At 37.3% G+C, this 11,050-nt stretch overlaps 2 protein-coding genes across 4 annotated transcripts in view; one reads left to right on the forward strand and one right to left on the reverse strand.

Moving 5' to 3' along the window:
* Positions 1–11,002, reverse strand: part of LOC113398760 (polyubiquitin-A) — a 36,913-nt gene extending 25,911 nt beyond the window's left edge. Inside the window, exon 1 of the mRNA XM_026637645.2 lies at positions 10,984–11,002. The gene's annotated coding sequence lies outside the window, so the exon portion shown is untranslated. The remainder of the gene's footprint in view (positions 1–10,983) is intronic.
* LOC113398658 (uncharacterized) lies at positions 377–6,866 on the forward strand. 3 transcript variants are annotated; one of them, XM_026637511.2, is made up of 12 exons: positions 377–840; positions 918–1,069; positions 1,577–1,797; positions 1,896–2,045; positions 2,975–3,080; positions 3,677–3,779; positions 3,886–4,015; positions 4,215–4,583; positions 4,847–4,958; positions 5,248–5,348; positions 5,632–5,760; positions 6,129–6,866. In XM_026637511.2, the coding sequence occupies exons 1-12, from the start codon at positions 795–797 to the stop codon at positions 6,211–6,213; spliced, it is 1,704 nt and encodes a 567-aa protein (XP_026493296.2). In that variant the 5' UTR covers positions 377–794; the 3' UTR covers positions 6,214–6,866. The 3 variants fall into 3 exon arrangements, with proteins under 3 accessions (XP_026493296.2, XP_026493298.2, XP_064072967.1); XM_026637513.2 differs by having other exon boundaries at positions 2,990–3,080; XM_064216897.1 differs by lacking the exon at positions 6,129–6,866 and having other exon boundaries at positions 5,265–5,348.
* Positions 11,003–11,050: the final 48 nt, after the last annotated feature.

Genomic DNA, 11,050 nt, shown 5'->3' on the forward strand with positions numbered 1-11,050 from the left:
TGTGTTACGAAGGCAATACGCCGATCTGTACCAAGCCTTAGACACGATATTCAGAATACGAAGAATGAACAATCATTTTCACTAAAGACTAAAAACAAATAACCCTCTACTGACTGATGACTAACAGCAGAGATATTTGTAAGAACTTACCAATTTAGATGTATAATTTTAGTTATTTAAATAAATATTTATAATAGGCACGTTTTTCTATGATTCATCTGTTTAAAATTGTTTGCTTTTTCAAGTCTTAAAGTAGCTGATATTTTATTATATTCATTAATGTTACTATTATTATTACATATGTATAAATTGGATAATATAATAGCAACTTTCAATACATAACGTCGTTCGTGACATAAACTTAGCGTCGAGAGTTGTGTACCCTGTTGACGACTGACGTATTGATCATAGCGCAAACTTCGTAATTTTTGTTGAAAGTAAAATACCTAAGAAAATTAATAAACGAACAATGGAACTAAACATTATTTTAACTATTAGTATTGATATCTAGTACTTTGTAAAGTTAAGCAATAAGTTAATAAAGCTTATCAGTTTTAGCGCCACCGTGTGTCAGAAAGCAGGACTAAATATTACTTTACGAAAGGCCTTTAGTACCTACTTGTACCACCTTGGCTTAAGACGCATGATCAATTTTCTGTCTGTCCCTATCTTTTGTAAAGATTTCCCACGGTCAGCGAACGACTATCGATTTAAAATAAATAGGACAGAAGTCCTAAAGCCCTAAAAATGTGGACTTAGAGCTGACGTTAAATTTGTGTCAGTGTAAAAACAAAATGTTTAATAAAGCAGTGTTGTGTCTATCGACCTTACACTTTTATAGTAAGTGAAAAGAAATAATTATATGTATCAATAATACAATTGCTATTGAGTATTATAATGACATTTGGGTGTTGTAGGTGTTGCAGCACAAGGAGAATGCACCGATTTAAGGGGAAGGCTCATTACAAATGGGATGCACTATGTTCCAGGCCCTGATACATGCACGTTATGTATTTGTGATAATGGCGTGCCAAAAGTGTGTAAAGCTGTTCTGTGTTCACCTCCCCAGGTAAGTAATTTTTTTTAATTACGTATTTTTTACAAAAATGTAGGTTTTGATTAAATATTGACAGTTGAAGTCGATAGTTTTTATTCATATTGATTTTTTTTATATAAAGTACATATTGATAGATACAGCTGTCAATATGTCACATTTGTGTATAATTTGTGTTAGTTAATTACACGAATAACTTATATTAATAGTTTTAATGTGAATCATAAACATTTCTCAGCCTAGATAATATCGATAAAATAATATCGCGCAAAAATGTATGTCAACAACACTATGTGAAATGGCGAATATAAATTAAAATTAATAATAATATCTATGTTGTATCTATAGCTTCCGCTTCGCTATGCCGTGAACGTTATTTCTTAAACATTTTGCAAAATAAGTAATAACTTATAAAAAATACCTGTTATTAGGACTACTTTTTAGGTGGATAAATAAGTTAATATAAAAAATATTTACGTATATTTTGTACGTCAGTTAATTATAATATATAAATAATTGCAGGATTGTCGTTCATTTCGTGTGGGTACTACGTGCTGCGAGTTTATTTGTCTCGACGATGTAGTAAAACCCGCCGAGGGTGCTGAGGCTAATGTCCGAGTAGCGGCTGGAGGAGCAGCGGCAATAGTCCTGCTCACTGTAGCCTTAGTTGTCTACAGAGTTAGAAAACAGAAACGACGTCGACCACCGCACACGGAAGATCAGAGGAGTCTGACGAGTATTGGGTAAGATAGACATTGAAAATATTGACACTAATCATTAAAAAAATTAAAATAGGTGTAAAAATGTAGTAGGTACACGTAAAAACGTTTTATGATTTCAGTTATATAAGCGGCAGTATGGGCTACATGGGCGGGAGCTGCGAGACGGCGCCGATGGGAGCGTGGAAGCCTCCTTCTAACTACCTGCCGCGGGGCGAGGCGCCGCCGCCTTACGAGGAGGCCATGGCACAGTGCCGTTCTGATCCTATGAGGTTACACATATTTTTAATTAATATTTGTAGAATTTGTTGTCACATTAGCATTGAAATGCATATACAATCGAAATGCTTAAATTGAAAAATGCTTTAATTTTTCGAAGTTTTTAGAAAATATTATTTAAGTATTGCCGACATATCTCAGTGAATAGAACACATTGATCTATGATTCTAATTCACGTCGGGTTCCAACGTAAAGGAAAACATTGCGAGGTCGTATGTAGTCATAAGCCACTGTGGATATTTTGCCACCTTTAAATCTATCGACTAACAGTGACGAATCGTGATAGATAAGAACTTCATATTAAAAGAAGACAAGGGCTTTGTCTAATAGTGTGTGTGTCTAATAATGTGCTGCTCTGTCAGTATCTATACCGACTAAAGTATCACAGATATGTGATGGCATTTGATAACGAAATGACAACGCACAAGTGAGTCATCAAACACACCATGTGTGCCGGTGAGGTAAGGACCTTACCGGACTAGGAGTCCGATGGGATGGTCATTTGAAACGTTTAAATTGAGATAAGAGGAAGGCTCAACATTCCTAAGTGTTTCCTAAGACACTACAGGCTAACAGAAAAACGATCAATTGCTATTCCCACTCCAAGGGATAAGTTATGATTACAATGCGTCAATAGCGGGACGGTTCACGAGCCGCCTAGCGATGTAAAAAGTAGCAAGGTCGATCCTGACCCCTTGGGCTATTGTCGTCACTCCTAACCCAAGTGATGAGCTTAAAAGGAGGGGTAAATAGGAATATTAGTAATTCCTTAATTAATTTGGAGCATTAATAGTATTCGTTTTTTAAAAAAAAGCAAAGTCTTACAATGAATTACGAAGCTTTTTCAATGAAGGCAGTCAGTATATCATGGTCTATATTTTAAGTAGTAAGTAATTAAAAAGTGTTCATTACACAAATGAAGTCGCTCGGTCGTCAGAGTGGGCACGGAGCCGTCGTTCCACCGCACGTACGCGGCCGACGACGTGTGCGCGTCGCACGCCTACAACCTGCCGCGCCCCGTCGCGCAGGTCAGTCAGCCTCGCCCTCCAGTGACACTCGCCACACTGAACCTACTTTTAACTAGAGCACGATCAATTCATGTTTGTTGGTTTAACACATAAAATACCTTAGTTTTACATATGCGATGCGATTTGCTAGTAGCTCTGCTATATAATTATGCACTGGAAACAGTTCTTGATTACCGTATCTTCATTTTTACTACGATTCTATTCCACTTAACCATTTATATTCCCTTTGATTTTACTTCCAATGTTCTAATAAAAACTTCGCTGACGTTCAAAACGATTTTTTTCGCTTATCCATATTGACCATAAAAGATAATTTAAGATCTTGAGCGACGGTATCACGTCAATTCGATCTGATTTTGACGTAATTTTTTTGTCTTTTTTACTCCTGTACTTGATACAATGAGAATAATCAATGAATTTAAAGTTTCGAATATATTTAAATATTAGATCTTGATTTTAAATTTATCATGGTAGTCATTACCATCTACGTTAACATACGACCGCCTCTTAATTCTAATCGACGCAATATCCATCGAACACACATCATGATTCAACTGCAAAAATAGATCTTGTAAAACATGTGCCAATGGTTGCAGATTGCGAATACTCAAAACTGCTACAACGCTCCTCTTCTGCAATCCGTACATCCGCCGGAAGTGAGAGACGTGTCTAATATTCCTCATCCCTTGGCTCCAAACAGTACGTATATTTTAATGAATAACTTGGTGGTTATCGGCCGCTTTGTTTTCTCGAACCATACACATACGAGTGTTTAAAGCGTTTACATATGTAGTAATACTATCAGTGGGCGCAGTGGGGGGCGGCGCCCGGCTGACGGGCTCGCTGGGCGCCATCAGCGCGCGACTCAGCGTGCCGCGCGACGACCACGAGCGCCCGCACAACGTGCCCGGCTTCTACGCCACGCACGCCGCCCTGTGAGTGATGCTATACGTCGGCGGCGGACTCCCCGATCCTCCGACTCCCCGATTAGTCGCGCGCCCTAATGTATTGTCACGCCGAGCGTCTACATTTTGTCGTATTCTTTAGAGTTCGAGCAAACATTAAATCGCAATATTAGCCCTCCCACTACCGGCGAATAGGGTGCTCGAGGTCATCGTTTGACATGCTGCGCAGGCACCGAACGATCCCGCGCATCTCGACGGCGGTGGACACGTCGACGCTGGAGGCGATGGGCTTCTCGCGCGCGGACCGCTCGCTGGCGGGCGAGGTGCGGCGCTCCTTCCACCGGCCCGGCGAGCGCATCGAGCGCGTGCACTCGGGCCGCAGCGTGCCGCGCAACCTCAACATCGCGTCCGCGCCCGACGCGCCCCTCGCCGCCCACGGGCCCCTCGCGCCGCACGCGCCCCTCGCGCCGCACGCGCCCCTCGCGCCGCACGCGCCCCTCGCGCCGCACGCGCCCCTTGCTCCGCACGCCCCCCTCGCGGCGCACGCCCCCCTCGTGCCGCACTCCGTGCACACTCTCGCGGCAGAGTCCGACGACGCGTGAGTATGACGAATATTCACTTGGGAATATGAATACACTCACGACAGCTATCACTTTTTGAAATTGAAGACTACTCTATAAACCATTTAAATACTACCATCGTTAAGCATCGGAAAGCAGCTTCCATTATATATTGCCAAGTTGTAAGTTTAAAATGTATCCATTCATCCATCCACCGATGAGACGCGTGTAGACAGGTAGTTGTAACTCAAGGTACGCTCCCATTGCGCCCTCGCTGACGGCATGTAACGTGTTCGTTCAGGAGCCAGGCGTCGGGGCGCGCCGCGGGCAGGCCGCGCGCGCACAGCGACGAACAGGACGCGAAGAGTAAGCAGCCCGAGGCGCCCCCCACTCTGCCTCTCACCGTAGACAAGGTAACGTCACAACGTCACAAGTGCTCACTTTTATATTAGTAAATAAAACATTATTATTATACAATATTCTGCCCAAATTTAAATGAGATATCAGTGTACGTCATTGTGTAGTTCATCCGTAGTCGATATAATTACTTAGGTCATCGAAGCCGAATTTTATTATTTATGAGTATTTACAAAATATTTATAGAAAACTTGTTAAGTTCGATTGGCGTTAAGCTTTAAACGGATGTCGAGAGTTTGGAGTATAGTAGGAAGTCGTATATGAAATATTACACTGTACCGTCAGCCTTCGTGCGTGTGCAGCTACGAGAGCAGCGCACGCGCAGAGGACGCGGACGACTACCGCAGCGAGTGCGAGAACTGCCACTCTACCAATAACAATTCAACGTACGTTATCTGTCTATATATTTACAGCGATGCATATCGAAAATTGAACTAAGATGTTCCTCCAGGTTTCACTTGGCTGGATTTTTTTTTCGTTGATTTAATTATTGAGTTTTAAAAACTATTTAACTATTTATTCGCGATCAGTGATTTAAAAATGAATCAGTAGTTCGGAGACCACCCCCTACACAAAATAAATATGTACATAATTACAACTGATTCAATTTTAATTAATTTAAATAGATATTCTTTAATCTATAAAAATGTTCTCTCGTCGTTGTTACAGGTGGGAGGAAGGTGGTGGAGCGGAGGGTGCGGGGTGGGGAGGTACGCAGACGCTGCAGCGCCGCGCGCCCCCGCCGCCCGCGCCGCCCCCCGCCACCGCCACGCTGCCGCAGCCCGTCACCAGGCACGGGTAGGTACCGCACACACCCACACGCGCGCTGCACTCTGAGCGCCGCCGCCCCCGCCGCCCGCGCCGCCCCCCGCCACCGCCACGCTGCCGCAGCCCGTCACCAGGCACGGGTAGGTACCGCACACACCCACACGCGCGCTGCACTCTGAGCGCCGCCGCCCCCGCCGCCCGCGCCGCCCCCCGCCACCGCCACGCTGCCGCAGCCCGTCACCAGGCACGGGTAGGTACCGCACACACCCACACCCGCCGCCCCCCGCCACCGCCACGGCAGCGATTCTCTATATAAATTTATATGTATATCCTTATAATTATGAATTTTCTCGTAATTATTTATGGCGTGCTTATTTATCGTACTGTTTTGTCTGTAGTCGAACCACAATGGGCAATCCGTCTAACTGGGAGAATTGGTTCAACACGATACCTGATTCTGATACAGAATCTGAAGAAGAATGAAACGAAATGAACCGATGTATGGACATCGACAGAGAAACAGCCCTTTAATGTAGTGACTTGCAATTTTCGAACCGTCATATATTATTTTGCTCCTTAGACCGGCGCCACACAAGTGCAAATATTCGTGCAAATGTTTTTAATGACTATTTCTAAATTTCTTTATCTGTTGTCAAACGAAGGAAATGTTTCGACAGAAGTATCTCCTAATGTATTCGCGTGTGTGGCACCGGAATTATTCGATTTTTCTTGTTATTCGATAGTTTATACATACAGAAAGAAAAATTGTCTTAGGAAAACTGTTACTGACAAATGGCAAAAAATATGATTACTATGTTGCATTACATTGCATGCGGTTGTGAGAAAATATGTTTGCGTTAATATTTTTTGAAAAGAACTTTCCGTACCTTGTCTAATATACTAACGGGCGTTCGTGTTTCTTTTTATCTTAATAGAAAATCTAGGGCTGATTTAAAATGCAAACTTATTTTCTTAATTTTGAAAAATAATATTTAAGGTTAGGTTAAAATACAAGACATTCCCTAAAGTTTCACATATAAATAGACAGCTTTTATGTGTTAAATTCATAAAAGTGACAATAGTTTCTGTGTAGTCCGGTCGTTGAGAGACTGCGTCTCTGACGTCTGTCAGTTGGTCATGACTAGTGATGCCCTATAAAAATAAACCAGTGCCACAATAAAATAAGAATATTGCGGTAAAAATATATTTTACGGTATTTATTAAAAAATTATATTATCTCTAAACTAAAATTTTCTTTTTAATTTGAAATTATTTTATAGTTTCTATTTGTAGTAATGACTAATGTGTAAATTGTTAAAACTAAATGTGATTTATTATTTGTTAGTAGGACAAATAAACGATAATAGTATTTTTCTCGTAAATTCTTCGTCACTTCAAAGTTTATCGACCATTCGATTACGGACCTGTCAGAAACCTATTCGCTCTTCGGCCGGTCATTAATAACCTAAGTCGTTAACAAAGCTTCTTACTATTCCGTGTAATATCGTCTTTCTGGAAAATTGCAAACATTTGCAAAAACAGATATTACTATCTATTTTATCGAAACACAATCACATTCCTCTATACTTTAATAACACATCACAATCGATTTGATATTTTTTGCACAAGATTGTTTTAACTATTTATAAGTTATTATTATATGTACTTAAAAAACTCTTTTGAGTGGCATAATTTTACCAAAGAAAATGTTTGTTTCGTTTTAAACACGCGTTGTGTCCTATTTTTTATGTACTTCATGTATTGTTTATAAACATAACAGTTTTTAATCACGAATGCAATTCGGACACAAGAAAATATTTTTTTTTAATAAAGCAATTAATAATTTAAACCATTAATAATAATTAATATGAAGCCAAAGTTATTCGTCATAAAGTATGAATATGTAGTTGTAAGTTTATATGTCTTGTATATTTGTTTATATGTTAATTATTTTGATGTGATACCCTATGTTGTATTACCTACCATGACAATACAATAGTTCAGTGATAGATTAACGTAGTTGTTTTTAGTTTAGATACACAATTGATTGTTCTGTAAATAGGGTCATGGACTCTTTTCTTTTGTAATTTGTCTGATTTTAAAGTCATATTCATTTTACAGTAACTTATTCTATATTTTCAAGTATAACTTGCCGTACCGTTTATTTACTCGAATTAATCAAAGTTACTTAATTATTTGTTGTTGTTTATTTAAGTTTATCATATTTTTTTATTTACCAAAGATAATTTTTAAATTTATTAATCCTTGGTTGAATTATTTTAATTCGTTTTTTTTTTGACATTAAATGTTAGTTTCTTTAAGTCAATAATATAACAACAGTTGGATATTGTAAAATACGAAACGAGAGACGAAAAATGTAAGCATGGCAACACTTTGTGTTTTTTTTTTTCATATAATAGCGTGAAGTTTTTCAAAGATACTGATCCTTCTCGAATTTTATTAGTCAAATAAAAGCTGCAATGAATGCGTCTTTAATGTTATCGCCAATATCGTTAAAATTATTATCTTCTTTTTTTAAGAATACATTTGGATGCACGTTTTATTCGACATACTTAGATATATACAACGCACAATTACAAAAATGATTTTATTTATAATTATAGCGGTAAAGCTTAATATAATTGTGGAGAAAAGGATATTTTCGTAAACTTTTTTTTATTTAAATTTATGGTTCGATGTAAAAGACGCATTTAGCTAAGAAGCAGCGGTAATTCGATCCCTTCGGAATGATTTGCTAGACCTCTAGGTAATACAGTTTGATGAATTTAAAATTGTAGATGTTGTTAGCGTTAAAATAGAATAAATGGTGCCAAATTATGAAATGATTACAAGGAAACGCGGATGTTGAGATCGAATTCATGTTTTTACAAACTGTAGTTAGGTAGACATTCAAGAATTTAATCTTTTCTAAAGATAGTTTCGATCGAGCCACGTTCAAGAGCTGTTGAAATAATATATATTTAAATAAAATAAAATATTTTTAACGGGAGAAAATATCCGATATCCCAATCGTAGAAGCTCAAATTATATTTTAATACTTAAATAGCGTTCGATATAATTCCGTGTAATGTTTGAATAGGTTATGTTAAAGTTAAAGTCGGAATATACGTTAAGCAGTAGGTATTGGGCCGATTCTATTGTACAGCTTCGTGTTAGGTCATTGGTCAAGAAACCCTGACCAGCAGCTCCGAGTTTGGCAGGTGGTGGCGATGCGCACGTAAATACTTGCGGTCTGTAGCGACCTGCGCCTCTGGTCTTGGACTGTTGTCCCATCGGACTATAACATTGAGGAAATAGAGTACTGTACGACACGATTGCATTGTAATATCTTCCGCGTAGTTGGCTAGTCTCTAAAATTATCCACCATCTGAAACTCTCTAGTAATTTGACAGGACTCGATTATATGACTGCGTAATAACTATTGACTTTATTAATGTTTACGAGTCTCCAGCTTCAAATTTGAGTCCTGAGGAGTCAGGACGAGAGAAGACTATTTGCTGTCTTTTTCAACTCGACGTTTGAGAAAGAGATAGCTTTATGTTTAATCTGTCAAATTACTTTAGTTCGGAGGTGTACGACAGGACCGGCATTATTATCAATGTATTCATTAGTGTCGATATTTAAAAGCGATGTACTTAATTTTACTAACATAATATATTTTATTTACAAATCGACACGGTTTACGTCGACTTTCATTTTACTATTACGATGACATTTCTCTATAATTAACAGTTTTCGGACGTTAAATTTAAGATGTATAAGTATAATATGGAAATTCTAATCTATTTTTTAATAAAATTGTATAAGGATTCATTAGAATTAAGGTTCAGCGAATTCATTGTTTTCTTTACAATTTCATTCTTTAATTATCATGAATTATGAAATTTTATCACTCCATTAAACGGGCCGGTTTTATTATCGTTTGTCGAGGAATTCTCGACATATTGGGAAGTTTACGGTTCATTCCTCGATAATAAATATGTGTGAATCCGTAACGTTTAATAATAATAATATTCATTAAATTCGATATTTAAATAGTGAATCATTCGATGTTCTAATTTTAAAATATTACGTTTTACTTTTAAGACATTCAATGAAGTAAATTTTGTGTTCTCTGTACCTACTCGTGTCATTCACTCGTATGTTACATTTAAATTAAAAATATTAAATTCTGTAATTCAATAATTATAAACTAATACTGTTTACATTGTTAATATATTTGGATTGTGTCGGTAGATTTGAGAACCAATTAAATTGGAATTAGAATTGAATAATAATTTTATTCAAAGGTTCAGTTTCGACTTGAGAAACTTAGCCTATTGTGATTTAGTTATTAAGTTGAATGAATCTCGAAATAAAATAAAGCGATGCAATTGTTTGTGAAGTCTAGTAATTCAAGGTAGCAAATCTCATGACTCGAATAATTAACACAATGACAAGCGAAGTGTAGAATAATAATGCGGAGGAAATATCCGTCATGCTAACTGTTGTGTTTCGTAACGATGTATATTTAAATATATAAATCAATCTTTGAAACAATGGATTACCAAACATAAATGGTTTCTAAAAGGCTAACCGAATGAACGAATGAATGAGGCACGGCTGGAACATTAATCATCATTCTATTTCGATTTGGTTGCAGAAATGTTCTTTTTTTAAATTATCTTACTTATACGTATCGTATTGTTTAAGTTTAATTTTGTTGCAATTGTTCGATTATTAATTATTAATTATTGTCATTACGATTATCCTCATACTAAAAATTGTTGTACAATTTTTGTACTTATATACAATGCGTTGTCTCCTTCATTCGGAAGTGAAATGGTTAATGTTAGAACGAGAGAAACCATTGACTAACTATTCAAGCGTTTTTCAGTGTTTATTAGGCCGTTACTACAATTTCTACAGACCGAGAAATGTTAATTACTAATGAATTCGCTCATTCATAATGAATGAAATGTTTAATAATTTGCCAATAATTTAAATGTTCTCGTTCCGTAAGTAAATAGCCTTTTAGGAACCTAATTCAAATTAATTATTTTTCTATGCTACTAATAACGTTTATTCGTAGTGACTGTATCCCACCAATTTATGTAAGATTTATTTCAATAGAATTATAATATGAGGACTTATAACTATGGAAGTAAGGAATAATGTTGTTAATGTACTTTCGCTTCAGTTAATTTATTTACCTAAAGCTGCCATTACGCTTACGAAGAAGTAAGTCGTAACATTAATATTAACTATGTATTTAGTTCTTTTTATTTAATTAAAAATGTAATTTTAGTATAATATTGTG

Source organism: Vanessa tameamea, chromosome 14, assembly GCF_037043105.1.
Source record: "Vanessa tameamea isolate UH-Manoa-2023 chromosome 14, ilVanTame1 primary haplotype, whole genome shotgun sequence".
NCBI lineage: Eukaryota > Metazoa > Arthropoda > Insecta > Lepidoptera > Nymphalidae > Vanessa > Vanessa tameamea.

Coding starts and splice junctions, on each gene's coding strand:
- LOC113398658 (XM_026637511.2), top strand. CDS start 795: ATGTTTAATAAAGCAGTGTTGTGTCTATCGACCTTACACTTTTATA. Junction 1,070..1,576: donor TTCTGTGTTCACCTCCCCAG/GTAAGTAATTTT, acceptor AAATAATTGCAG/GATTGTCGTTCATTTCGTGT. Junction 3,780..3,885: donor TCATCCCTTGGCTCCAAACA/GTACGTATATTT, acceptor TAATACTATCAG/TGGGCGCAGTGGGGGGCGGC.